The sequence below is a fragment of the Perkinsus marinus genome (genome assembly GCF_000006405.1).
Source record: "Perkinsus marinus ATCC 50983 genomic scaffold scf_1104296927446, whole genome shotgun sequence".
NCBI classification, from domain to species: domain Eukaryota; phylum Perkinsozoa; order Perkinsida; family Perkinsidae; genus Perkinsus; species Perkinsus marinus.
Window position 1 is genome coordinate 86,550 of NW_003217134.1, and position 27,226 is coordinate 113,775.

Here is a 27,226-nt window from a genome sequence, read left to right on the forward strand (position 1 = left end):
ATTCGGTGGTAATTCAACTCCCGAGACTACTGGGCAGTTGTTGTGATTCAGTCGTCATTTAGCCTTTTAACTCCCCCCCCCCCCACTGCCGTCCCTAGGCAGGTATCATTACACTACTCTGTACGTCACTACTTTATGAGGTCTGTAGGCTACTCATCGTAGTTTAATGTTCCGGAAGTCTGAGTGGTGTATGGGAGAGTCGCAGCTCAAATATGTGACGAGTGGGTTAGTAATGTCTAGGAAATTGTACTCCTCTACTCATGATCCTCCACAATCGTCCCTATTGCACAATATCCTACAAGCTGTGCTGAAGCCTAGGCTAGCTACTATGCTATGCTAATATAATGATAAAACTGATGATAAGGTGCTCAATGTATTGATGTTGCTTTCAGCCTATCAATTCCCACTATTATTATTATCTCGATCTTCAAGATTTGATGTTGAGATGGATAATGGAGAGTCTAGATATACCACGAATAACTGTTGTACAGTCCCAAAGTCGTTCTTCGATGGAGCTTATCCTCTCTCATTGTGTTTGGTCTCATCCTGTCTTCGGGTGTTTGTTATTTTGATCATCCGTAGGTAAGTTGCGGGATAGTTGCGACGTTCTATAGAGCATAGATGATGATGATCATGTAATTGCTATGATTGGCTTTAGGATGTTCTCTTTCTTTGGAAGGCCCCCTTAGCGTCGTCTTTAGTGTTGTGTTGAAGGCTAGTGGGCAGCAGTAGTGAGAATATTGAAATTGTTCCGCGAAAAGAGGAGTAGACTCAAGGAGAGATGTGGCATTGGCGGAAACAGGTCCTTCTTGCACGTGTGGAAAGGAGGCTCTAGAAGTTAGCAAAGGAGTGGTATAGAATTTCCTACACCGACTTCGTTATCACACTGTATCAGTAACAGAGGCACTAGGTAGAAACTACCAGGTTCTATGGTATTGACTCAGTGATGAGTAGAAAAAATCTCCGCTGTGCGGAAAGATATCTTGCTGAGAGGAGGACTGATGGTTCGTTTGTGCGACAGTTGGTATCGGATGAGATGGGACATGGTGATTGTGATACTGCGGAGTGAGGCGGAGTTGGAGCATATCTTTGCGCACAGCGAAGAATTTGTGTGGGAAGGAAATCTCAAGGAAAAGGGCAGTGGAATCCTCCAGCTGTAAACCAGTGCGAAAAAATGTGCACATGGTCAACTACAGATGTTAGTCATAAATTTTGAGGAAATTTCGCGAAATTCTCTTGAATGTGAATTTGTATTATTAGTGAGGAAACTCCCGAGCTCAGGTGAGGAAAGTTGTTCTGCTGTTGTGAACTGGGTTGACTCGGACGATACAAGAGTTTGTTGACCTAGTACTACCACTGTGCTTTCGATGGGTCGACATTGGATCTTTTTTCTCGGTTCGTGCTTGTTGCTAACGGAATTTTTATTGGGAAAGGAGGTTGCTAATTGCGTAAATTACGACGACAGTCATGAGGGGTTTTAGTTTTATTTTCACTGTATATGTGCCGCTCAACGATGTCATTGTGTGTAGTTTTTTAACACTTTGAGATGGCCACAGACGAATCAGTTCAAGTGGGTACTCCTGAAGCCGTGATAGAAGAGATAGGTGGTGATGCCGTTGGAGTAACTGCATAGTTGAGCACTGTCGTGTTGGGTAGGAGGGTCCCGGAGTCAATGTGAAGTTGATGCAGCGTCACCATATATTTTTATAAGAGAACATGCCTGGTTCTGCACACCAGATGTGAAGGTGGGTAGGGGTCATTGTGTGGCTTGTTGTTGTTGTATATGTTGTTGTTGTATATGTTGTTGTTGTATATGTTGTTGTTGTATATGTTGTTGTTGTATATGTTGTTGTTGTTGTTGTTGTTGTTGTTGAGGGCAGGGACTTGGCCTATTTCTAGTATGGTCCCGTTGCCCCTGAGTCTGGACTCAGTAAGAGCCTTAGCACATGGGCAGCCACCTAAAAGAGTACGTCAGTACAGATTGTTTTTTTTAAAGAATTTAAAGAATAAAAAGAATACATAATAACTATTCAATAAAAGACTACTCAAATGGAAGAGTACTCAATGAAAGATTACTCAATGAAAGACTACTCAATGACAGATTACTCAATTGTATCAACAGTACTGCCTAGTACAGATTGTCGGACACACTGACCACCGCTAACCATCTTGCTCAACCACCTCAGTGACTTTGAACATTTAACACGACCACCCTTATTGCTTCCTTACAGCAACTACAGATAGCCAGAAAGGGCGTTGTTGTTGTATGTGTTGTTGTTGTATATGTTGTTGTTGTATATGTTGTTGTTGTTGTTGTTGGTGTTGTTGTTGTTGTTGTATATGTTGTTGTTGTTGTCGGTGTATATGTTGTTGTTGTTGTTGTTGTTGTTGTTGTTGTCGGTGTATATGTTGTTGTTGTTGTTGTTGTATATGTTGTTGTTGCTGATGATTATGATTATGATAGGATTGGGTATTCAGGCACCTGGTCTCCTGACAATATCAGAAAGTGCGTCTACGTTGCATTTTGAGCCGGACCCGCGGTTCGAACGTGTGCGGACGGAGGGGATGGGGGCTTACCAGGTAGGTTGTCAGACGCTCTACCGTTGGACTACATTGTCTTCCAAGGTGTATGTTGATTTGAGAGATCTTGTAGAATGTGGAGCTGTTACTGTACCAACTAGCGAGCTCGAAGGAGAGCCTGTTCCTGAAGGTAGATAATTTAATTGCAGTCGTGTTGGTTGCATAAACTATCAGGAACGTTTGGTCACTACGGGAAGGCCGATCCAGACGAGAATGCAGCTCATTTTCTTCAACTACAGCTTAGCACACTGCATGGGCGTCGTAAACACCGAGTCGCCTCCTTTGATAGTGGGAGCCCATCACAGTCCATCTCGGACGACAATGTTGTTGTTTTCCAAGTAGGTGTTTTTGATTATTATAAACAGAGTTGGAATATATATTTTACTCAGTTATCATACGAATTCGGGTAGAGGGGAAAAATTTCGAAAATTGCTCCCAGAATTTTCATATTGTCACCAACAAATGTGCATATTTTCCCTTGTCAGTTCCCCAGTCGGGAAAAGTTGTATAGGATAGCACATAGATTGATCGATATCATTGATGATATCGCGGAAGACCGTGAAGGTAATTCTGGCGAGAAGCAGCTTCCCGGAGTGTAGATGTTGGTGTTTTCTTAAGAAAGTATGAGAGCATAAAGTTTATGCTGTTTTTGTTGTATATATGCAATAAGGATATTTGCCTGCAATCCTAGTGGACACTACATAGTGTACTCGGCCTTCGTGAGGAAGGGGCGGAGCTCACTGAGTCCACGTCTATCGATTCGATCAATGAATTTAACATAGGTCCCCGGTTCGATCCCCGGGTAGGACATTTCTCCGTCATTAAAGTTTTTCGTGCATATATTTCCGACCTGTTTGCAATGCGAACAGTTCGACATTCAGAGGAGTCGTTTGACGTATCTGGTAGCCTCCTACGCTTTGTAGTTAAGCCAGAATAATTCTGCACGCACGCACAACGCGAGAATTTGTGTTGTTGCGGTATATGCCCCGCTCGCTCCCCAATTCGCAGGAAGCGTTTTTGAAGCTCAGGAGAAGTCAAGTAGACACGTCGGATATGTTTGACATATGCACATGGTCAACTACGTTGGTGATAGTATATAAATTTTGAGGAATTTTGGGGAAATTTTGATAGTTTGTGAAAATTTCTGCTCGAATTCGTATAAGATTTGATAGTGAAGTTAGTGAAGAAACTCCTGGCCTCGAATATCGCTTCGTAGTCTACATCATGTCTTCACTTAGTAAGAGAGAGCCCCGCAGAAATCAGTACACTTACGGAGGTGCCGGTCAGCTGCAGTACTGTAGTGGAGGAGCTCGCGAAGTTGGGCCTCGGCGACGGTGATAACCTCGTCGTGTTTGGGAATATTCATAGTTTTTACAGATGATAACGTTGAAGGTTCTGGTGACAGTAGGACACCGGGCATTCCTCCGTCACCATCTAGGGTAAGTATTGTGTTCATGGTCAAGTGGAAATTCTGAGAGAATTTTTGGGAAAATTTTTCGAGCTTAGCTGAACTGAAAGCAAACATATATTTTCTCTACTCCAACATTGTGCAGGTTTCTGTGGTGGCTATCAGTGATATACAGGGATCTTCTTCTGAAGAGGGGGAGGAGGAGGATGAGTCAGCCGGCCCTGTGCTTACTATACCTGTGGATGACGAATGTGCATTGCAGTATATTCAAAAGTAGTATATATTTGTTTATTATGTGTGTGTGTGGAGATTCCACTAAAACAGCAGTGGGGAAAAGGTGCACATCGTAATTTTGATGTGTTGTTATTAATATAGAAATTTTGTTGAATTTACGGAATTTTCTGATGACTTCTGTACACGAATTCATATATAAACTTATATAATTATCTTTGGGAACTCCTGAGCGCAGCAGCTGAGAAAAGTGAACATATATTCCTACTCCAACACTATGTTCACTCCTGAGCTCAGTAGCTGAGGAAAGTAAACATATATTCCTACTCCAACACTGTGTTCACTCCTGAGCTCAGCAGCTGAGGAAAGTAAACATATATTCCTACTTCAACACTGTGTTCACTCCTGAGCTCAGTAGCTGAGGAAAGTAAACATATATTCCTACTTCAACACTGTGTTCACTCCTGAGCTCAGTAGCTGAGGAAAGTAAACATATATTCCTACTTCAACACTGTGTTCACTCCTGAGCTCAGTAGCTGAGGAAAGTAAACATATATTCCTACTCCAACACTGTGTTCACTCCTGAGCTCAGTAGCTGAGGAAAGTAAACATATATTCCTACTCCAACACTTGTTCACTCCTGAGCTCAGCAGCTGAGGAAAGTAAACATATATTCCTACTCCAACACTGTGTTCACTCCTGAGCTCAGCAGCTGAGGAAAGTAAACATATATTCCTACTCCAACACTGTGTTCACTCCTGAGCTCAGCAGCTGAGGAAAGTAAACATATATTCCTACTCCAACACTGTGTTCACTCCTGAGCTCAGCAGCTGAGGAAAGTAAACATATATTCCTACTCCAACACTGTGTTCACTCCTGAGCTCAGCAGCTGAGGAAAGTAAACATATATTCCTACTCCAACACTGTGTTCACTCCTGAGCTCAGCAGCTGAGGAAAGTAAACATATATTCCTACTCCAACACTGTGTTCACTCCTGAGCTCAGTAGCTGAGGAAAGTAAACATATATTCCTACTCCAACACTAAGGAGTATTTTATCTGCGTCGAATAACTAGAATCGGTTACCACACCTCGGCTACTGCATGAAAAATTCTACTTTTCCATAATTTCTGTTCACACATAACTAATTCTTATCGAGTAATATTGGAGTTTCACAACCCGTTTTACGTGAGGTTGCGAAATACTCTGTGAAAAAGGCGATATTGCAGTAGTCGTGAAATATGCTCATTTTTCATACCACTAGGGTGAAGAAACTCCATTTTATGTATTCATAATAAAATACTGTATATTAGTAGTATACATTTTGTATATTGTGAAGCAAAAACCTGGAAACAGTAAAACAGCTGTATTGCATTCAGTCACCTCGAAGCGAAAGACCCGTGGTTGTTGACGAGGAAAGCCGCCTCTGTACTGTCAGAGCATCTACCTATAATGTTGCGATTTACGGTATGATAGCGTTGAAGGTTAACGCGATGGTGATGTGTGTATTCTCAGCAATGGACATTATCGTACTCTCCGAAAGTGCATGGTATTTCCTTGGAGTACTTCTATAGGTAATTTCGTGGCGAGTGACGACGTTTTGATGGCTCCATGTTAGGCACATGGAGCGCATGCCGTGTCCATCTATTCTGTTAATCAAAGATACGGAAGGAACGGTATTTGGTGCGCTGTGTATGGCGCAGTGGAGAAAATCTGGAAAGTTCTGCGGGAATGGTATGAACATATGTGGATAATTTTGTGGCGCAGTGACGGTTCAGGTGAGAGTTGGGTCTTCACTTTTGGAAAGCACGGCTATGAAAAAGGGAGTATAACAGTATATCCTTGGAGTAGCAAAAATGAGTTTTTTCAAGTAATAATTTTGTGGCGCGTGACTGTTTTTTTTCTTCGTATGTATTATTTTTCAGTATGGCGATGAACGCCGATTAGTAATAGGAGGTGGAGGGAAATCTGGACAGAGTGCGATATGCATTTACGACTCTTGGCTCAGGGTAACATCAATACTCCTTGTCGGGAAAATATGAAGTACATATATATAATGTATATTATATTTGTGCATATTTTTTCATAAAAAAATTTGTTTGTTTTTATACACTTTGGAATTTACACAATATGTTGCAATTTTTGTTCATGCATACGTCGTGTCACCTCTACCGAATGAATGCTAATAAGTAGACTATGTGAGTAATGACCTACATGGTGGGAAATACTCTCTCGATAGATGGTGTGAACATAGGGTGTGTAGTAATCGAATAGTAGAGGTTGAGATTGTTGTGGTATCATTCAGGGGTCTACTGGCAACTGTCTGACCTACAACTCGGCTCCGCTAGCCTCGAGTGAAGACTTTATAATACAAGACGTCGAAGTGTGGAGTTTGAATACTCCTGAGGACGATTAACGATTAACGATGCTGGAGTTTCACAACTACCCGTTTGGTGATATGCAGTAGTCGTGAAATATATTTCTCACTAGTGTTTTTCATATCACTAGGGTGAAGAAACTCCAACATCATGTGATGATATTTGTAATACCTTTTACTATTATAACTGTTGCCAATCTGTCAATATTGTTCATAACTTTTTTTATTATTCACAATCATCAACAGCAGCATGAATTCTGCGTTATCACAGTATAATAATATCGGCGTTGTATTTTCGGGCGGGCGCGATTGTAAATTGGTGAGAAAATATGCAACTACATGTGCTGGTGAGGAAAGTCCTGAGGTCAGCTAAGGGGAGGGAAGATATATATTCCCACTCCAACACTGATTTTGTTCCAAGGGGTTTTTGTTTTGTTACTACTACTACTCCGTAAACAAGATGATGTCGAAGAGGAAGTTGCAGAAAATTATGACGATGCCGATTAACCTGATATTCAGGTGAGTGAGTTGCCCGGTTGTAGTTAGCAGTAGAGGGAATTTTAGGTACCTCACTGAGAAGACGAGGATTGTTGTGTGGTTGTAATAAACATAATAATGTGCATTGTTGAATAGTAATGGAGTTTCACCACCCTAGTGATGTGAAAAACACTAGTGAAAAACATGTTTCACGACTATTGGAAGTCGCAAATATCGCGTTTTTCACGGAGTTTTACGCCACTTCACGTAAAACGGGTTGTGAAACTCCAATATAAAAGTTATAATAACAAATAATGGAGTTTCACCCGTTTTACGCGAAGAGAAATGTGAAATGTGTTTTTACTAGTGTTTTTGACATCACGGGTGAAACTCTAATAATATACCTGTGTTCAACTACATGTGTTGCTAGGAATATGAAAATTTTGAAAAATTATTGTTTGATTTTCGTAAATTTCTACCAAAAATAGTGAGGAAGCTCACGAACTGAGTTTAGGAAAGCAAACATATATTCTCACAATGTTCCGTGTGGTTAGATACGATCATAAAGATCTTCGTATGGAGGGCGTCATCTTGGGTTTTGACGAATATATGAATGTTGTGTTGGACGATGCGGAAGAGGTCCTAAAGGGGAAGAGTAAACACTTGTTATTGAATTTCATAAGGATGATATTGATAACCTACAAGGGTCTATTCCCAAGTAGAACTTGAAAATATAACTTTATATTTTTTATTGAATTTTGTAAGAGTGCTATTAATTTCATAAGGAAGTTGAGAAAAAATTACGTCCACTCCTCGTAATTTCTCAACGCATGCGAATGCCAGACGAGTTTAGGGGCGCAAATACTGCGAAACTTTTTTCAGAAGAAAAACGTTTTTTCTGTTTTGTTATTACTCAGGGAGTGTTGATAGTATAGAAACGCCATAGGGATCATCGACTGCTCTAAAATAGTATTTTCGTGCACTGAGAAATTACGAGTGGGTCTTTTTTTAACATTGTGTACTCGTGAAGTAGCACTTGAAAATAGAACTTTCCACTTGTCCTCAGATTTCGTAGTATGTTGAATGAAAGCATTCGCTTCCCTCACTGATACCGATTTGGATAGGAGTATTCAGAGACCAACAAAAATTTCTCTAAAATTTTTTATATTGTCACGTTGCTGCTTATGTGAATATTTTCCCACGAGAGTAAGTGTAAAACTTTTTTCAAGGAAAATTTTTTGAGCAGTATCATGTTCTTAATATATGCATAATAACTATGCATTGATGGAAGCATCGCTATGATGAGAGTGAAGAAATATGCATATGGTCAACTACATGTGTTTGTAGCTAAATGGGAAAATTCTGGTTAGACTTGATCCTGAAATAGTATATAAATTCCGCAAAGGAGTGAGAAAACTATTGTGAGCAGCTGAGAAAAGCGAACACATAGTCCTATTATAAGTGGTGGATGGGTACGTCGTGTAGGTTAACACTAAGAAGGATACTCGGAGGCCTGTGGGGCGGATCCTTCTAAAAGGAGATAATATAACACTGATGCACGCGGCTGGTAGTAGTAGTGCTGCTGCATAGTAGTAGTAAAACGAAGAGTTTGATGGTTTTCTCTGCAGTGTTGTGTTGGTTTAATTATGGCTAGGGAGGTGTATAGATATTTAAAAATGTATCCCCAGGTGCAGGCTCCTCCTCCACCGAGAAACCCATACTATGCGCCTAATACTCTCACTCGGGTGAGTTATATTTTCGCCTTCCTCAGCTCAGCTGTGGCACTGAATATACAGGTTTACATATGAATTTTGGTAGAAGTGTACGGAAGCCAACGAGAATTTCCCAAAAATTTTTGTGTTGTTATTCATGTGCGTATTTTCCAACACTGCTAGGGATAGGTCCAGACTATACGGAGATATCATATTGTTGACGGCCGAGGCTGTGGTGATTGGACATGTAATCTAGTATGGGCATTTCTCTTTGGTTGGGAGAGTTTCCTTATGTGTAAGTTGACAGGGAGGTAGGCAGGCTGTGAAGGTCGCTGTTTAGGGGTGGCAATAGGTGTAGTGTGTTGTGTGACAATAGTTGGAATACCATTCGGCCTGCAGTGCTTTAAACTCGGATGGTTGGTGAGTTGTGAATCAGGGGTATATATTATGGTGATAGTTTCGTGTAGATATTCCTCCCGTTTGGTAAGACAGTGCTGAGGAGGCAGGCAATAGACACCTGTGAGTGCACTGCGAGACTCGTTGGCAATGTGCTTTGGCTGCCGCTCGGCTTGGTGTTATGCATCTACCATATGGCGTGTAGGGTGCGCTGTATTGTTATGAAGATATGCTGTTGTTTTTGCCTTAGTGGGGTTGGTCTGTTTTGTGACTATTATTGGCATACCATTCGGCGTGCAACATTGGAAGTTTGCGATGATGGCATTGTGTCCGTTTGGGACCGATACGTCGAGTGATGCCCTCCAGGAGCATTCTCAGGTGGGAGGGATCTCAGTGAATATCATTTACGGTGAGATAGAAGTGCATTATTACTCGACGGTGTTCATGAATTGTGAGGTATGGTGGGATATATCTTCAGCTTCTGGTGACACAAGAGATAGTTTAGACAGTGTCACGGTATCGGCATTGGAAGAGTGTGAACATGCAAGAGTTGGCAAGGAGAGGTTTGGAGAAGGCAGATGCAAGTTTCTTAGAACGAGTGGTTTGTGTAAAGTGGAAATTGTTGATAGGGCTGTGCCGAGAATCGAACTCGGGACCTCTCGCACCCTAAGCGAGAATCATACCACTAGACCACACAGCCGAGATGTTTGCTTGGGTTATCATGAGGTGCTATGCGATGCTGAGGCTCCACATAAGAGGGTGAGAGCGTCACCCGTATCTAGTTATCACATCTCCAGTAGAGGGCCAGGCGAGCACCATGCTAGGAATGTGCGATCGCAGTGGAATGGATCCTTCGGGTTGACATGCACTTGGTGCTCCAATTCATATCCTGTTCGGGAGCTTGTTATCATACTTCACATTAGTATGTTGTCGTTGTACTACCCGAGGTTGAGCTCTCTATTATGCGTGATGCCAACTGATGTGAATCTTTACACGGAATCAACGACTCTGTTGACGATCGTCATACCTTCCTTATCACTCATTTGAGAGAACGCCACAACTATGGAACTTACAGGAAGAACCTACTTATCAATAGTAGTATCACTTGACGCTAGGTTAAGATATGCGATACGGAGCAACAGCCAAGGAGACATCACACACAAAAGCAAACACGATATCCCCTCCGCACTAGGTAGTCGGGTTGCTCGGCAGTTGATTTGTTCGGTCGATGAAGACAGTCTCGAACCGCTACAGAATCAGCGTTCGGGTTTGTGTGTGCTCTACACATTCCACACTTCGTCAAGCTTAGTGTGGTTACTAATGTTCTCTACCCAAGAAACTCAAATACGCCATATTAAGGATACACAGTATATCATATTTTTATGGTATTAAGTATATTATATATAGCCAACCACTAATTTATTATATGACTACAGTCGGATGAGTTTATATAGACCCGATACGAGTTCTCGGATCTAGATTTAATAGTGTATCTATGAATAAGGTTCTTGAATTCACGATGATGAGAATTGTGATATCACAAGGTTCCTGAGTGGAAAGTGTCGAAGTTTTTACGACTGCTGTGGAATATACATCTCCTTGGTTTCTCTGACTCAATGTTGCTAACTAATGCGGCTTAGTCTGGGAGATCGATATGCAGTTTGAAAGTGTGGCTGGACAGATTTGGTGGTTTCCTCATGAATTTGCTACTGTCGTGTGTAAGCGAGTTCACGATGCTGAGAATGACATTTTCATAAGGTCCCTGAGTGAAAATTGTCGAAGACATGTTTCCCTTGACGGTTAGATTTGAGATCTCTCGAACCTGCTCGGTGCTGGAGTATCTTCCTTAGTGTTGTGTTGAGTAGTGCTAGATGTCCCCTTCACGCTAAATAGTCTACATGAAGTGATCGACATTTTATTTTCTTTTCAGTCAGAATGATTAGCATTTGAATGATTGTAGTTTATTATTATCGTTGTTATTAAGGAGATGTCCAATACCCTCCAGACTCCCGCTGCCTCACTCGTGCTTGATGCCCTCAAGGACTATCGTCTGAGATTCAGATCAGAGCCGACAGCCTTTGGAGCTGCTCCTGGTGGGTTGTCGCTGTTGAGTGAATAAGTATGTCATAACTGTTGTTAGGTCGTATTGAGATCCTCGGTAACCATACCGACTACAATGAAGGGTTTGTCCTGTCGGCCGCTATCGATCGTTACACAGTTGTTGTTGGTGGCAAGAGCTCTGATAACAAGGTCCGCCTTCACAGCACTGCTTTCAAGAATGTGGTGGAGTTTGATATCAACGACGAGACCAAATATGAGGGAGACGACTCATGGGCGAACTACTCTAAGGGTGTGATAGTCGAGCTCAGGAAGGCTGGTTATGAAGTCCCGGCATTTCAAGCTTCCATCAACTCCGACGTTCCTGTTGGTAAGTATCACGACGATGACCGTCTTCTTAGTGGTGCCTAGGTGCTGGTGTATCGTCCTCTGCAGCCATCGAGCTCGCTACTGCTAATCTCATCAGGGAGTTGGATGGACCTGATAGTAAGTTGTACACGGCCAAGTTACTCGATGTCGTCCTTGCATGCAAAAGTGCCGAGTAAGAGCCATTGAGTGGATGCATCGCCTCATTGTGGTGTCCTCAGGAACAACTTTGTTGGTATGGGCTGTGGCATCTTGGATCAGTACACTTCTGCTTTTGGTAAAAGTGGCCAACTTGTCCATCTAGATTGCCGCGATAACAGTTGTGATTATGTTCCCCTACAAGGTGGGTGTGAAATGACTTATTTTCATTTCAACTTTCTTTTGTCTTCAGATGATGTGCGTTTCGTCTTATGCAACACCCATGCCCCCCATCAGCTGGTTGATGGTAAATACAACGAGTTGAGGAAGTGTTGTTTCGATGCCGCTAAGGCTCTTGGCGTGCCTTTTTTGAGGGATATCGACGCGAAGACCTACGAGGAAAAGAAGGCCATCTTGTCTGAGGACGATAGAAAGAGAGCCAATCATGTTATTGGTACGCTGGGGTGTATGGCATTCTATAAAGTAGTCTCATTATTCTAACTATTAGTCGATATTCGCGGTGATATGTAGTAGTCGTGAAATGTGTTTTTCATATCACGGGTGGAACTGCATTACATCGTGCAAACTATGGTATTAATATGTATATGAATAACAATGCAATATAATTGTATATTATTGGAGTTTCACCCTTTTCACGTAAGGTGGCGTAAATTTCGGTGAAAACGCGATATTCGCGGTATGCCGTGGTCGTGAAATATGCTCTTCACTATTGTTTTTCATTACTAGGGTGAAACTCCATTATATTTTATATGCATATTATAATGGTCATGAACACATTATCATCGATTTTTCAATTCTACATCTCAGGTGAGAACACCCGCGTTGCCGAGGCAATGGGAGCTATCTCGAAAAAGGATATGGATACGTTCGGCAAGCTTATGAATAACTCCCATGTTTCCAGTCGTGATGACTTTGGAAATTCCTGCAAGGAGCTCGATATCATGTTCGACCAGGCTCAGGGTTGTCCGGGGTTCCTCGGTGCCAGACTAATGGGTGGTGGCTTTGGTGGCTGCACTATTAACTTGGTGGAAGCTGACAAGGTGGATGATTTCTGTAAGAAGGTTGCCGAGCTGTATGAGAAGGCCAGTGGCATCAAGTGTGATACTATTGCTGTGGCTCCTGGTGATGGTGCTCATGGAGGCAAATTGTAAAGGAATACTTTATATTGTGGATGTTGTTGTTTTTTCAAAACTGTTTGTATAGTGTTCGAATTTCTTTTACCCTATTTGGCGAGTTGCTTTGTGTTGATAGAGTCACTAATTTGGGAGTTGGCTATTCGGTGTTGGGGTTTGTATTGCGGGCCCCGCAGGACAAACTGTGGTTTTTGGTTGGGCTCAACAGCTCACTCGGGAGAGTAAGTTGAAGATGAACGAAATATTCAGAGGAGCTGATACAATGCGTCGCACTTTGTTTAGTGTCACTGCGAACGAAAGTCCCCATGAAAACGAAGAGCGGTTACGGATAGCTGGATATGACGTGAACCGCGAAAAAGTACCTCCAGCATCAGCTCATGCGACCCGGAGTTTAACAACACTTTTAGTAGTATCGAATGCGTCTCACAATAACAATGGATAGGTTGAAAAGGTCTCAAGTGGTGCACCATTACTACTACGTCCACATAGCCAACGTCCCTGACTGGACCGCAAAATACGTGAACATAACCATTTCACTTGAGGAGTTAATAGTTGTCGGTTGTCTTATTGAAGGCAACCATTAAGAAGCAGTACAGAAAAACGATATAGCGTTTGGCTTGGATATCACAAAAGAGTGTAGGTGAGCCGTAACCAAACTCGAGAGTCACCATTCATGACATAAATGAGCAGAGCCAGAGAGAAACTAGTTAACTAGTCGCTCCTCAACAATATCCTCGGTCCAAACTGCATGACGATTACCGTGTGTGAGAGAACAACAAACCCGTCGAGATTGCCGTTCAAGATGCTCTGCTTGGTGCATGTGCTCATTACTTCCCCGATGAACTTGTTATACGAACTTTCGCTGTCCGAGGAAACGACATACAAGCTTTTGACAGGCAAGGACGATGACTCCTTCAGAGTCAGACCAAGGTCTGAGGGTGTTCTTATCGGGGGTTCTGCATCGCACGACACCTTGATAGAGTATTCTTTCTTCGAGGTTATGGTAACCTCAATAGCCACTTGGTCATCCTCTTGATATTTGAACGTGCCTGGGACCAGAGGAAATGTGGATCTTCTGAGCATCACGTTCTCGCCCTGGGGCCTATTTCACAAGCGTCCTTAGATTAGGACGTCTTTACGTATAGGATTTTAACCTTAGGACGTCCTTACCTAGCTAAGGCTATTTCACAAGATTTTCCTTACCTAGCGTTAGGATCCTATACTTAAAGACGTCCTTACCTAACGTAAGGATGTGCTAACTGAGGATATTAGGATTCCTAAAGGCAATTAAACACAACGTAAAACATTATACAACTACGAATCGAACCTGGATCGGTCGAACACCAGCCGCAAACTCTACTACCCCACCATTTAATACTTTATATAAACTAAATAAGAATCCGTTCATCAACACACGGACGACAAAGATAGTGTCACAAGGCGCCATTCAGCAGATTCAACAGATAAAACCACTTTTATTATCAACTGATACGCGTAATGAATGATCCAGTAATGGATGATCCAGTAATGGACCATTATGGATCTTAACGTTTTCTGATATGGAGGGGTCTTGCAGTAAAAAAAGGCTTGAATCTACCGAAGATGAGCATTTGTAAGGAGTTCCATACGAAGTTTATAAGCTTCAGATAAGTATCGAACTTGGTAAAGAGTTTTGTTAATAGTTGCAAGATTTTTGTTCAAGTTACAAATTAATTTAAAAATGTACTCGCAGAGTTTCGAACCAACGGCTGTTTGGCGGAACGTAGCGAGTCGTCTTGTACACCTTTAACGTTAGGATGGTCGGTAAAGTACCCCCCCGAGGTACTTTACCATTAGGATGAAAATTTCCTTAAAAATATAGCTTGTGAAAGCCGAGCGTCCTAACAGCCTGTTTTTGAGGACAAAGGCATCCTAATATCCTAAATCCTAACGGTAAGGATCCTAATGTCCTAAAGTCCTAACCCAACCTAAGGAAAGGGCCCTTGTGAACGCCATTTGTCCTTAAATTGCATCCTAATGGGTTAAAATCCTAACATTAGGACGCTTGTGAAATAGGCCCCTGGACTTGAGTGATCAAAGAGTCCGAACCATAATACCTCCATGCGAATAGGTCGCCGTGTCTTACATTGATACTGGGTAGACTCGCATGTATTTTGGCGAGCATATCATGAAGATCCGCATAACTGAGACCAGCCGCGTAGGATGTGTCAGTGATTTTTATCAGTGGAAACTGCTTGCTGACTATAGTTCTCTGTTCCGGCCCGGAGAAGGTGAAAGTAGCCTTTAACGGGGACCCCTCATGGACAACAATGTCCATTCCGTAGTCTTCCGAGGTGTACACGAATCTTCCAATATTTTGGGCGACACCGAAGCCCAAGAGCTGAGTACCAATGAGCCAAGTCAACCCAATTCTCATTGTTATATGATGAACGGAGAAGTACAACTGACAGTAAGCCACAACGGCTCGCCGAGCGCAATACACCCCACATTGTACTCCCGAATCAGATCGAGGGAGCGCTTGAAATCGTATAAATTTCGGGAATCATGTGCATCATGTGCAGATTCTTCAGACATTATAGTCCGCAGTTTTCGCATACGCACGGGCGCACGCCGAATCGGCGGTCCCTGATTGCGTGAGCCATTGACTGACGCCGTACGCGGATACTGTTTCATAAACCTGAGTCCATGGTTCAACTTACGCTCTGATCCTGATTCATAATTCAACTCACATCTTGATTCGAGAGAACTGACTCAGATTCTTTGCTCAGGAGAAAGAGCCGAGATTTATCAGTATGTAGATGGCGTGCTAGCCTTGGAGCTCTCGTACGTGGACGTGCGATGGTGGCGCTAGTAACGCGGCGCTACGCCAGCTAGGGCATGCAATTACGCGGGATAGCTCAGATGAGGGTGCTGTCAACAGAGTATGAGTACTTGAGACAGAATCAGATTACGTGATCATGAGTTACTCATGATGAGTAAGATCCTTGATCCTTGATTTTAATCAGCCGCTGGATCCGATTCCTGATTCCTAATCACGACTCAAGACTCAAATCTATACTCAATGGCTGATTCAGATTTTTTGGCACTGAGTCAGAGTATTTCATCAATTCGAGAATTAAATACCCAGAATTGGGATTTTTACTCGTGATTCGAGAGTCGTCATTCGACATTGAGACTCGAACTCTTATATTTCTTCTTCTTCCTGTACCATACGCACAGATTATTCATAACCCATCCTTTCCCTCCAGTGTCTGATGTGATTGAACTGATCAAACTCCATCTCATGGCCAATAGGATGTCATATAGGTCATGAATCGAGTACTCTCATAGATGACCCTTATGGATAAAGTCTATCGCCATTGACGTACGATTCGGCCACTCATGGTCTGCAACTATCTCAATCTAATTTCCACTCCTTCTCTGAAATGGATACCCTAGCACTGTCCCAGTGGGATAGCGCGCACGCACAAGTCTACTGTACGTACGTGTTCTCTCCTCCACAATATGTCTTCACTTCGTCTTCTTTTGATGGGCCGTGTGACAGAGCAGTTTACAACAATATAAACAGGCAGCAGGGGCAATGGCGCAAGTTTCTCAACGTTCCAATTGTCTCTTTGTTGTCTCATGGTGATGATAGAACTTCTATCATAGGAGGTCTATCGTAGAACCGTCCCTCATTCTTGACACTAACGTTATCTTAGCCAAACCTTAGAGAAACATACCTTACTATCATTCTGACTACTTCAACGTAATTAACCGGTGACATGCTTGAAGTCAACCTTGAAGCGAGGTACAGATCACTTCGGGACAGATCTAGTGAAAGACAGTATTGGTCGGGTAGTTAATCCACCATTAACTTGATGGTGCTTGTCAATACATGGACGCAAATCCACTTATCTGACATAGCCGTTCTGTGTCGTCTTTTCTTTATCCGCATACTTATTCACGCGGCATTGCGACTAGATCACCCTAATGCATCTCCGCAAGCAATTCTCGTCCCGAGCGGCGTGCTGCGACATCTCGCCATGTGGCGGACTATTCTAACGCGACAACATTATGATGCAGCTAGGATCACACATAGAGCATGTAAATAACAAAATGATCAGCCTCCTTCAACTGCGTTATCCTGAAATGGACCATATACGCTGATATTGGCGAGAACACAGTCAGTGACTACCCCTCCCGCGTCCGTATGTGAATTCCCATCTGAATAACAACATTCACAGCGAAGACCATCTGAAGAGAATGCTCACCAATGATGGTCGACTGAGCTCCCATAGACTTGAAGAGTAGTATTGTGTTGCCGGAGTTGATGTCATCGAATAAAACCTGCGTCGCGAAATGATTGTAAAAAATTCAAAACCCCAATTCCTCACCGCGTGGTTTCTCTCATGGGCTATCGAGCCCCCAAAAGACTTACCAACCACACAGTGCCATGGCCCCTACAAACGAGCGCTCAACAAAGGTACTACGACTGGGACGAGTGACACCTTGCCGGGTATGATATTGAACTCTGGGTCCTGGTCCATGGTCGTCTTGATACTCTCAGCAACTTCTTTTGACAACTTGTGCTTGCCTAGAGCTTCCGCCACCACTGAATTGGTAGAAATAAACGGATGTACAAGATGACATCCCTACGGATTCGAATCTTATTCGTCTGCTCATCATCAAAGTCACATTGCTTCATACGAATCCTGATCGACCAGAAACATCTCTGATGAGCGCTGACTGTGGATATTACGGAGGTAAACTCTCGAGCTGCCTCTTGAGGGCCGCCTCTTCCTCGTCGATATCGGACATTGCGGCAAATAGGAGCTGAAGATCCCTTGTGGAATTAACAACACGACGATGTCAATAGACGATGGCAGAAAACAACAGCAATACATCATGCATTTGGGATGGGAAACCTTCATTGTGTGTATACCGAACTTGATCATAGCTCATAAGGTCCATATTGTCAACCCCGCAATATGCTCGACGATATGTCGGACACATCTTGATGGTGATGACATACCGTTACGGGAAGATGGAAATCTCGATCGACCTACTATTCTGAGAATGCTAGGGATGATAACGGAAGATTCACCATCTATAGGAAGGATGATCTCCAAGTTGGCATCTCTAATGGCCCCCACGTTTCCGTCTATGACAACAACTGATGCATGACCACTCCTCCTCAGTAGCCACAGTACACTAAGAGATGCCTACTGCTATCGAGACGATGGGGCCTGGGACTCAACGTCTCTTATCGGAGGGAGAATAGCTCGATTGAGCGTTCACTCGGAGTTATGATCACTACTGTGGTGATTATACCTCGACCGAGTGATATATAATAAAAGGTTTATACAGCGCCTTGAAATTAACCAATGAGAACATGATCGTAATGACCTACACTAGTCGAGTTAGAAACATCTTACGTGCCTCAGACTGGCGAACTTATAATATCGTGTGCAGGTCAGTAGCCTATCCCCTCCACCTTGGAACCCCTCCACAGGCGTTTACACTCATCATCAGCACGCTCTTCCAAACGTGGTGTAGTAACAGGCTCCTTCTCGGTCTCCTTCAACCGAGCTCCTGCCTCTGCCGTGCTGCACCGAGGGCTCTACTCCGCCATTTTTCTACCTCTACCCTTTAAAAAGGCTATTCCTCCTCAGTGGTCGCCTCCGACCATACCAACTCGTACTTTATACCATTATTTTTAGTCTCTTTCCACTGAGCCAGTCGGATGTCCTCCACCTCCTTATGATCATCACCACACTGTATAGTCTCATAGAGCCGCCTTGCCACACCTTGTGAAGGCCCCTTCCCTGCATAGTAATACAGACTGTCACTAATTTTACTACACCAGCTCCTGCCACACCATAGCATCATCCCAAGGCTTTGACTCGACCCTTGGTACATGCCACTGCAAGGAAAGACACACCAGTAGGAGCATTTACTCCAAGATCCATAGACAACAGGATCGACACTACGTCGAGCTAGCCTTGCCGACCCTCTTGTAGGACCTACTGCTTGTATAACTGCTAACTACTAGTAGTAAGGTCCCTCTCATATCGGCTCAGTATTGCTTCAAGACTTCGTATGCCCGCTGAGGCACATGAGTTCATGAATGCTGAAGTCACTACCCCTACGAAGTGGCAATCTACCCCCACAAGGTGGTGAGTGAGATGAGATATATACCATTATAATAGAGGTCACTGTCACCCTCATAGGATCAACAGTCTTCCTCAATACCTTCGTGATAGAATCTTCTAGGTCGACTATAGATGGGGAATGCTTCCGTTGTTGTTGTGGTAGAGATATCCAACAAGTTGCTCTGTGAGCGTATTCCGAGTATGTCTAGTGAGCCATATCTAAGGGTATGACAATGCACATCGCTTGCCCATGGACTACTACTCTGCCGTTTGTCACCCGCTTGAGGAGCGCTGCGGCTTTTCCCCCTTACTATGGGGAGGCCTGTAACATTAAGAAACGATGTTTCAACCAGGAAATAGTGATGCGAGTATCAAAACAAATTTCCATGTGCGCCCAAAGTTGAATCTATCTGCGTTGTAGCAAACTGAGTAATCTCAAGATGGTTCAAGACTAGCAAGATTCGCCTCTCGTGTAACACGCAGAAGCAGAAGAAACGTCTGATTTCTTCTAATGCCAGAGTTCTACATTTAACTGACTGGTTAACGTAGATGAACATACTTGGAGATGGCGTATAATCTACCTTGTCAGATGTGTATGATTTTGTTCCTTTAACAAGAGCAACGTGGATTCCAACCATACGGGCGCTCTTGGAGCTCAGGAGGGGTCTGTTGAACTCGCCGATCAAATTTGATATAGGAAGACGATGAACTTCGGCTCACAATGTCAACCTCGAGCGTATTACTGTCACTTGCATGGTAACTCGTCGCACCTATACGGGAGAAGGTGTAGTAGTTTTCAGTTCACTTTTGCCACAGGATGACTGGTCGGCTGATTCCACGTGTCCAGACTTCGTCCCTTTTCCCAGAGTCTGATGCTTGCAATATCGTATACGACTTGTTATCATCCACATGGCCAGGTGGTAACTTTACACGCCGAGTTATGATCCCAAATAAACCAATAAATGTCCTTGTTAATGAGTATGGAAATATCAGCCTCTAACAAGAAGCTTATAGCCCACACTTACAACTTCCAAAATTATGTTTTCAGTCGTTGGTAAAGCCGTGGAGTCACTCCGTAGTTCCGAAACCCCTCATCCTTTGGGGCGACCCTGGCAACCCTTTATTCCGATCAATTTTTGGTATGTCAATTCACGGCTATACACACTCAGTCCGACCCTGTTGATTTGCTGCTTTACGCAAGAGGAGACAGCATATAACATATATTGATCTTGAACCCCCCCCATGCTTCTTGATAACCACTCATTTCTCTCCTGCCAGATTATATTCTCTTTGCGTTAGTTACAAAACTCGGCTGAACAAGAACAGTGAGCATCAGAAACTCTCATCAGAAACATGGGCATTTGAATAATCAGCATGCAGTGGCGAGTCGGGTGGAATCACTGCTCTGTCGTTCGTTATCTAAACGCATGGGAGTACCAATAAATACAGCGTCTACTCGAGCTGATGACAAGACGCACCTCCAAGCTATTAGAATACTGCTCTAACAGGGGTGAATCGGTCTGATGAGAAAACGATCAATATTGGCTTACATAGACTCCCAAGGCCTACTATGTATCCTGTTAGGAGTCTAGCGATGAATGGTACCAATTCCTTTCTCTGTCTAGCTCGGACCAGTTCCAATCGTCGTACTACGACCAGTCTAGTGATACCTTCTTCCGGGTGACTCAATAGTTGCCTCCGTTGGACTAGTCCTCGGCCTGTTGGTCTACCCCCAGGATAAGTAGACTCATCCATAACTATTCCAATACCATGTGTCGGTAGTTTAGCAAGTATGACCTGATTGATAGTGAGCCGAGAGTATACATGAGCATTTACTACATAAGAGCCGCCCAGCTGAGGCGAATCCGGTTGATGAGGTATCCCTAGATAGGACAATGCATCAGATATCCAACGACTGTACTTAGTGCCTGCCAGAGCACATTGCAATGCTTACCTTATCAACCTCCCACCTGTTGATATAGTAGCATCACTAGAACAATGCATGCCAACATGAAGATACAGTTGCTGTAAACGTTGGCCATCCACAGGGCACCCTACATCAGCCTTGAACTTATCCAACACTACTGCCACTATAGAGGCAGGAGTATGAGCATCTCGCACTAGACGAGACCACATGCCATGTAAGGTGGAGGCTGATGCTAGGTGCTGGGGTATATTGGAGGAGTCCACACCCAACTCTGCCATAGCCGCCAATGCTCTCTCTCTATCCACTAAGCCTATATCCGACCAGTTGGCTTCTATATTGGTGATAATAGCAGATATAGTACTGTTAGGATCCATGTGTACATAGCTGAGAGCCTCTAGCAGTGCGACTGGGTCCTCCTCAAGACCAATCCTCTCCACTGCAGTCTCGAGGGCCTGCACTCCATACTTAGTATGTAGGTGGTCCATGGTGTCACTGCTACTCAGCTCACCCACCGCATATAACAACTCATGGAGCTCCTCAGTGCTCCGACTCATCCTCACTAAATTCGGCACTTGTTTACGCACAAGATGGCCTCTCTCACGGCCAAGCAGTTTGAGATAAGTAGTAGCCACCACCGCTCCAGTAGGACGTGGAAAACGGTAGTCGTCAGTGACCTTATCATCGATCGCCCTTAGTAGTGCACTATCGTCTGGGCATACAGCTAGCAGCTTCAACAGGTCTTGTACTGACAGACTGGGAGCATTATCTCTCGCCTTAGTGAAGACCGCTTTAGAGCTGCGGTCCATCATAGTACCATTGAGAGTAGCAGTTGGTAGTAAGGCTACATACTGTTGAGGCTTGAAGGCATACAGCCTCTCCTCGCACAACTGTAGGAGGGAGGCAGTTACCTCCACCACCCCACTGGTCTTGGGCAACTTATGCAGGGCTATAGAGCACCTCACTAGCTGACTTGGCGACAGAGTTAGCCTTATTTCGCTGAGACGGTCCAACACACTAGTGATGATATCAGCATTTGGTAGAGGCAAACCCTCCGTTGAAGTAGTAGCAGCTAGACCTTCTATAACAGCACTGATCTCGTTACCATTGAGTTGTTGTGGTTTGATATGCTGTATCAGCTCCTTTCGGAGTTCTCTCGACACAGCCTTATCCTTGACACACCGCGCTGTACTGTGTAACAGTGATGCTACCTCCCTAGGGGGCAGCTGGGCCAGGTCACCCAAGGCACGGCGTATCTTAGTCTTCACGATATCACCATTCAACTTCACATTGAGTTTGGATAATGACCATAAGACACCAACCAGCTGAGTAGGCTGTAGAGTGTCAACACGGCTGAGGAGGTCATCAAGCATGATGGCAGTAGAAGGACGATGTAAGACACCAGAAGTGGCCATACCCGATAGAGCTACACATATCTCCTTATTGCTGAGGCCATTGCCGACTACAAGCCGACCTGCTAACGACTCCACTGTGTCATGGAGGTCCAACCATCCACTCGGCGGCCGGCGGCCCGATACACCATTAATCAGCTTACTCACCGCACATAAGGCTACACATGCAGACGAGCCGGTGAGCGCTTCTTGAAGCCCTACGGTATCCTCCAGCGCTGCTCGAGATAGCAATGCACCCACGAGCTGGGTGAGGAGGATGTCCGTTGTTAATGGCCGTACTTGGCTCATCCCCAACAGAGTACGTGCTACCTCCTTAGGGGTTAACGCACTAACCTCATCAGTGAGAAGCTTGAGGAGCTCACCAAAGCCTGGCCAAGATGCGCTATTGGTCCTTACCACACACCATAGTACTCGGGATAAATCACTAGCAGTGAGTGAGGGTAAGTCTATGGCATTGAGGATGGCTAATGGCAACTGCCGACCATCTGTGGCTAATTTGTGTAGCCGATCAACTACAGCATTGGAGGCGACCCGACGAGGCTCGGGGTGCGGGGACGAGGACGGCCCAGTAGTTCCTCGAGTACCCTTCTCAGGAAAGTTAGCTCTACGGAATTGGAATGCTTGTCGGGAGGGGGATGTGTGTAAGTCATCCTGGAGCCTATCTGGTATGGGCACCTCCAGGGGTATGGGCTTTTGATCGACGCTATTCTGAAGCAAAGGTGTATGGCAAGTATGACCACACCCAGAGCTACTGGTTGAGTATGGACAGTATCATGCTCCTCGCTGACAGGCTTAGAATTGCTCTCCTGAGTGTCCTCCCCTATTGGAGCTGCCACGGCCGCAGTAGCCTCCTGCTGTTTGAGTTTCAGACGCACCTTCCTCGACCGTTCATTCTCGACACTGATTGGTGATTGGATATGCATTGGGTGTTGCAGTGATATTACACTTTATCAATAGACTGTTTGGCTAGTGATATTGCATCCTCGTCCATGACGTACATACGGTTATCTAGTATATGTTCTCTCGTCACTGAATACCTAGATAGTATTATCAAGTATAGCGCATGCCTATATACAGGTAGAAGCTAACGATTAGAAGGCCGTCTACTATTGTAACGGAGTGGCCCTGGCGTACAGTCAATCTACTGAGATCTCAGTCTGGTGAGCCAATGCGGAATTTTGAGGTTGAATATTCGTCTTTTGGAGCATAGACCAGACTAAGGTGAGTATTACCTGCTCTTCCGTTTCTCAGCATCAATAGCCCGCTGCACCCCAGCTCTCTCCTTCTCATCGTAGGTCTGTACACTTCTTCCTACCTGGTATTTAGTCTTCTTTAGAATCGCTGTTGCCGTATCAGCCCTATAGTGAGCAACATATACCATGGCATACTGCTATCACTACCGTTCAAAATGCTCCAACCGCTTGAGCTTCCTCCCTGAATCCTCCCTTACTATCGACGATGAATTCCTCAATAGCGGTGCGGCATCCATATCTGGACCTGTACAGGCCTCGGCTATAGCTACTGGTGATAGACTACTGACCAGTAGTATGCTGGGCCTGAACCTCATCGAAGGAGTCCTCCCAATGGTGATGTTGTGGCCTTCGGGACGCCAATGTTGTCTTCAGTCTGCGGTGTATACTGTGGAAAACTGACTGTCTAGGACCAAGCATTGTTAGAAGTGAAATCTGAATGACGACAGTATTAGAATATCTTGTTCATCTACCCCTAATGGTTCGAATGAGGGCAACACACTTTGTGGTGAAGTGTTCAATTACTAGTAGGTTAGGCTCATGAACTCAACGTGGAAGAGTATAACTTCTGGCGAGAACGACGTGGATTCGGCACTTCCGTATTTTTCGTCATCTCAAGATCCCTATCGAAATATCCGGGCTGGATGAAAGTGGTTTGGTGAAGCAAATAACAAGTATAACAGTGGACTGAATAGAACCACCCTGACTTTAGGGCACAGTTGTACTCCATAGAACCGACTTGTGCATTCACTGCACAATACACTGCGCCGCAAGGTGTCTCGAAGCTCGAGATCAGCGTTGTGCCATTTATACTGTGAGTCATGATTATTCTGATTGTGTACAGCAGACAAACTCAAGAGCGCCCGTATGATTGGATTTTACATGTAAAACTCTATCCAGGGTGTAGCGACACGGTTTCCTCCCCTGCAGACTCTCGATTAGAAGCTATCGACGACGGACTCGCGTGCAACCCAACATCGCTTTCTCTACTAGGACTCGTATCCATATCGGAGTAATAGTGACGGAATAGACCGAAGATTAAGATCCAAATAAGAACCCCTGAAGTACGTAAGATACTCGAAATGTAACGAGCTGCAAAAATACGGACTTCCCGATTTACGTCACAGATCAGAACCGAATATCGGACGCGTCACAGACATATCTTGTAATCTCGTAAGTTCTTGACTATTTCTCAATAAGTCTGAAAATGAGTATACGAAAGAGAAAAGTAGACAGGATCAATCACGAATCCTCGTCTGAATAAGCGACAACCATAGCAGAGTTGTCAAGCCTCGAGAAATCATCATCACATTATTCGCCCCCTTTTTGCCAAACAATCTTGGCAAAACCATTCATCCGCCAAAATCGCATCTGAGTCCTCGCTCAAACCAAGACAGGAAATATGGAACCATTGATTACAGCCATCGCAGGCAACCATAACCATATCATCACGAAGATCTTGGCAGAGTGGACAGACATTGGACTCCGGATTCGCAGGACCATCGTATTTCCGCAAGCGACTTGCATGGAATACTGCACTGCGTCCTTGACCAGTAGAAGTTAAACTTAGATGATAGCATTGATCCCCAACAGCCTCGAGCACATAGTAAGGCCCGGACGCACAACCAGAGAGCTTGGACTCTCGGGATCCACCGACCTTACCCGGATTGAAAAGAACAGCCTTGTCACCAGGCGATAGTCGTTCAGTCGAAGAGCTTAACTTCTTAGACATAGCCACTCGGTTGCGACATTGGAGCCATTCCTCTTCATAGATCTGAAGAAGATCGTTACGCTTCCTGACTCGCAACTCCGCTTCTTTCGCCCAGGGCTGATCCTGATCGTCCCAGGAACCGGCCCGACCAGCAGCGACTCGTGCTGCATCAGCATGACATCTCGCCAAAGCTTCATAAGCGCCTCCCGTTACCGAGCCGATCTTCCCGGCCAACTGGAACACGATACGCTTACTCAACATCTCAGCCTCCGGGACCACCGGAGCTTCACAGCGCTTAACAGATAACTTCTCGTGCTCATCGTCCCAGCACCAAAGATTCCCGAGCCAACGGGTACCTTGGCCATTCGACCATCTCTCACGCTTCGCATCAGGGCAATTGAAACCGCACAGGTCCCAACCCAGCAAAAGCAACTGTTCGACGACATCAAGCACAGGAGCCTCACCGGCTACTACGAAGTCGTCCATGACAACAACAATGGTAGGGTAGACATCGTGACATTGAGCACCTTGCAATACGTCGTAAGCGCAGCGAACGACTTTGCGAATGATACGTTGAGTACAGTTCAACGCATGCGGACCTACCGCCAGCCCAAAGGCTAGCTTAGAACACTCAAACAACTCCTTACCGACCGATAGGTAGACTGGAGTATGTTCACCAGTAACCACGTCGATGACCTCGATACCGATAGAATAGAAAGCTTTCTCGAGGTCGTATTGTCGTATCTGCACTCCTTTTCGGAGCACCCCTCTCAAAACTTGCCCTGCCTTCAACACCGTTGGTTGAACTGCAGACACTGCTGGTGAGTAAAAATTGGCCCCTCTCATATCCGCTACGGGCCGGATACGAGTAGACTTCGTCAACTTCTGCTTCACTGGAAAGATCGTCCCGGTTAAATGGGAACGACGTATCCTACGAAGTTCAGACTCGTCTTCCTCGACCTTCTCCCACCAACCCCTCTCAGTATACACAGAGCAATGCTGATTGAACTCAGATCGCTCATCCTCGTCGAGCTTCTGTATCATAGAGTTACTACACCAACCTCTCGGAACTTTGGACGAACCATCTGACGAAGAAGTTTTCGTCGTCCACTTGACCACAAAGGAAAATTCTGGCTTGCCAGATGCCTCACGCTCTCTCTTCAGAGACAACTCGTACCCATCAGAGATCGTTATACCGCCCAACTCGCTCACTCTGGCGAATAAGGTTCGGAGGAGTTCCTTCTCTCGACCCTTATAATCCTTCCCGTTCTTGTGTAGCTCAGCTGATGCTCGAGCCAACACCTCATCAACTCGACGATCCAGCACATCTCCTGCTTCAGATGCTGCCGACGATTTCGACGACGGTCGTTGCAGACCACTTTCCACAGCCTGTAGGTCACCGTCGTCGGCAATGAACATCTCCTCATTGGTAGAGTAACAGTCGATGATAGCAGTTGAGAGATCGATATCAGCAGCCATGGCATCAGTAGATCTACTCTCAAACATCTTCTGAAGAGCTATTCGCTCCTCCTTGCTGTCTTGGGGAAAGTCAAGAGTAGCTCCTAGAAGTCGTAGACCACGCCGCCCTATCAGTGGTTGTGCCAGCTTCTCCACGATGAGGAAAGGAAGGTAGGCAGGCTTGCCATCAATGCATACGTTGGCGAGGATCTCGCCACAGGACGGTTCCACCCTAGCATCTGCATAACGGATGGACACTGACGACTGGCCCCTGATCTTTACTGCGGCTCCTCTCTCAATCATACGCTCCGAGTTTTCACGATCGATCAACGAAGCTGCTGACCCGCTGTCGAGTAGCATTGTCATCTTCTCACCACCCCATTCAAATGAAAGAGTGGGGAGATCATCGTTCTTCCCAACTGCAACCGAACTCCACCCGGCC

General features: G+C 44.7%; 7 protein-coding genes and 1 non-coding gene across 8 annotated transcripts in view; 5 read left to right on the forward strand and 3 right to left on the reverse strand.

The window, feature by feature from the left end:
* Positions 1–2,451: 2,451 nt before the first annotated feature.
* Pmar_PMAR015644 (hypothetical protein) lies at positions 2,452–3,179 on the forward strand (the record flags this gene model as incomplete). Its single annotated transcript, XM_002788862.1, has 4 exons — positions 2,452–2,580; positions 2,626–2,710; positions 2,755–2,918; positions 3,066–3,179. The coding sequence occupies 4 exons, from the start codon at positions 2,452–2,454 to the stop codon at positions 3,177–3,179; spliced, it is 492 nt and encodes a 163-aa protein (XP_002788908.1).
* Positions 3,180–3,804: 625 nt separating this feature from the next.
* Pmar_PMAR015645 (Oxidation resistance protein, putative) lies at positions 3,805–6,633 on the forward strand (the record flags this gene model as incomplete). The annotated part of the gene is made up of 7 exons (XM_002788863.1): positions 3,805–3,877; positions 3,958–4,019; positions 5,733–5,791; positions 5,836–5,951; positions 5,996–6,087; positions 6,143–6,226; positions 6,523–6,633. The coding sequence occupies 7 exons, from the start codon at positions 3,805–3,807 to the stop codon at positions 6,631–6,633; spliced, it is 597 nt and encodes a 198-aa protein (XP_002788909.1).
* A 390-nt stretch (positions 6,634–7,023) lies between these two features.
* Positions 7,024–8,661, forward strand: Pmar_PMAR015646 (small nuclear ribonucleoprotein, putative; the record flags this gene model as incomplete). The annotated part of the gene is made up of 4 exons (XM_002788864.1): positions 7,024–7,113; positions 7,159–7,194; positions 7,626–7,710; positions 8,557–8,661. The coding sequence occupies exons 1-4, from the start codon at positions 7,055–7,057 to the stop codon at positions 8,659–8,661; spliced, it is 285 nt and encodes a 94-aa protein (XP_002788910.1). The 5' UTR covers positions 7,024–7,054.
* An 86-nt stretch (positions 8,662–8,747) lies between these two features.
* On the forward strand, positions 8,748–10,159 carry Pmar_PMAR015647 (conserved hypothetical protein; the record flags this gene model as incomplete). Its single annotated transcript, XM_002788865.1, has 4 exons — positions 8,748–8,816; positions 9,251–9,380; positions 9,430–9,557; positions 10,103–10,159. The coding sequence occupies 4 exons, from the start codon at positions 8,748–8,750 to the stop codon at positions 10,157–10,159; spliced, it is 384 nt and encodes a 127-aa protein (XP_002788911.1).
* On the reverse strand, positions 9,808–9,879 carry Pmar_PMAR015648. The gene has a single exon. It is a non-coding gene; the product is annotated as a tRNA-Pro (tRNA).
* A 1,007-nt stretch (positions 10,160–11,166) lies between the features above and the next one.
* Positions 11,167–12,913, forward strand: Pmar_PMAR015649 (Galactokinase, putative; the record flags this gene model as incomplete). Its single annotated transcript, XM_002788866.1, has 6 exons — positions 11,167–11,272; positions 11,320–11,607; positions 11,649–11,778; positions 11,825–11,946; positions 11,995–12,195; positions 12,570–12,913. The coding sequence occupies 6 exons, from the start codon at positions 11,167–11,169 to the stop codon at positions 12,911–12,913; spliced, it is 1,191 nt and encodes a 396-aa protein (XP_002788912.1).
* Positions 12,914–16,966: 4,053 nt separating this feature from the next.
* Positions 16,967–17,695, reverse strand: Pmar_PMAR015650 (dynein light chain, cytoplasmic, putative; the record flags this gene model as incomplete). The annotated part of the gene is made up of 6 exons (XM_002788867.1): positions 16,967–17,021; positions 17,073–17,224; positions 17,272–17,337; positions 17,386–17,489; positions 17,534–17,589; positions 17,637–17,695. The coding sequence occupies 6 exons, from the start codon at positions 17,693–17,695 to the stop codon at positions 16,967–16,969; spliced, it is 492 nt and encodes a 163-aa protein (XP_002788913.1).
* Positions 17,696–20,398: 2,703 nt separating this feature from the next.
* Positions 20,399–27,226, reverse strand: part of Pmar_PMAR015651 (hypothetical protein) — a gene marked incomplete at both ends in the record, with an annotated part of 8,369 nt that continues 1,541 nt past the window's right edge. Inside the window, 11 exons of the mRNA XM_002788868.1 lie at positions 20,399–20,448; positions 20,760–20,826; positions 20,869–20,957; positions 21,000–22,733; positions 22,950–23,073; positions 23,118–23,265; positions 23,310–23,402; positions 23,598–23,723; positions 23,766–23,862; positions 23,906–23,991; positions 24,926–27,203. Coding sequence (XP_002788914.1) covers positions 20,399–20,448; positions 20,760–20,826; positions 20,869–20,957; positions 21,000–22,733; positions 22,950–23,073; positions 23,118–23,265; positions 23,310–23,402; positions 23,598–23,723; positions 23,766–23,862; positions 23,906–23,991; positions 24,926–27,203 — 4,892 coding nt within the window. The remainder of the gene's footprint in view (positions 20,449–20,759; positions 20,827–20,868; positions 20,958–20,999; positions 22,734–22,949; positions 23,074–23,117; positions 23,266–23,309; positions 23,403–23,597; positions 23,724–23,765; positions 23,863–23,905; positions 23,992–24,925; positions 27,204–27,226) is intronic.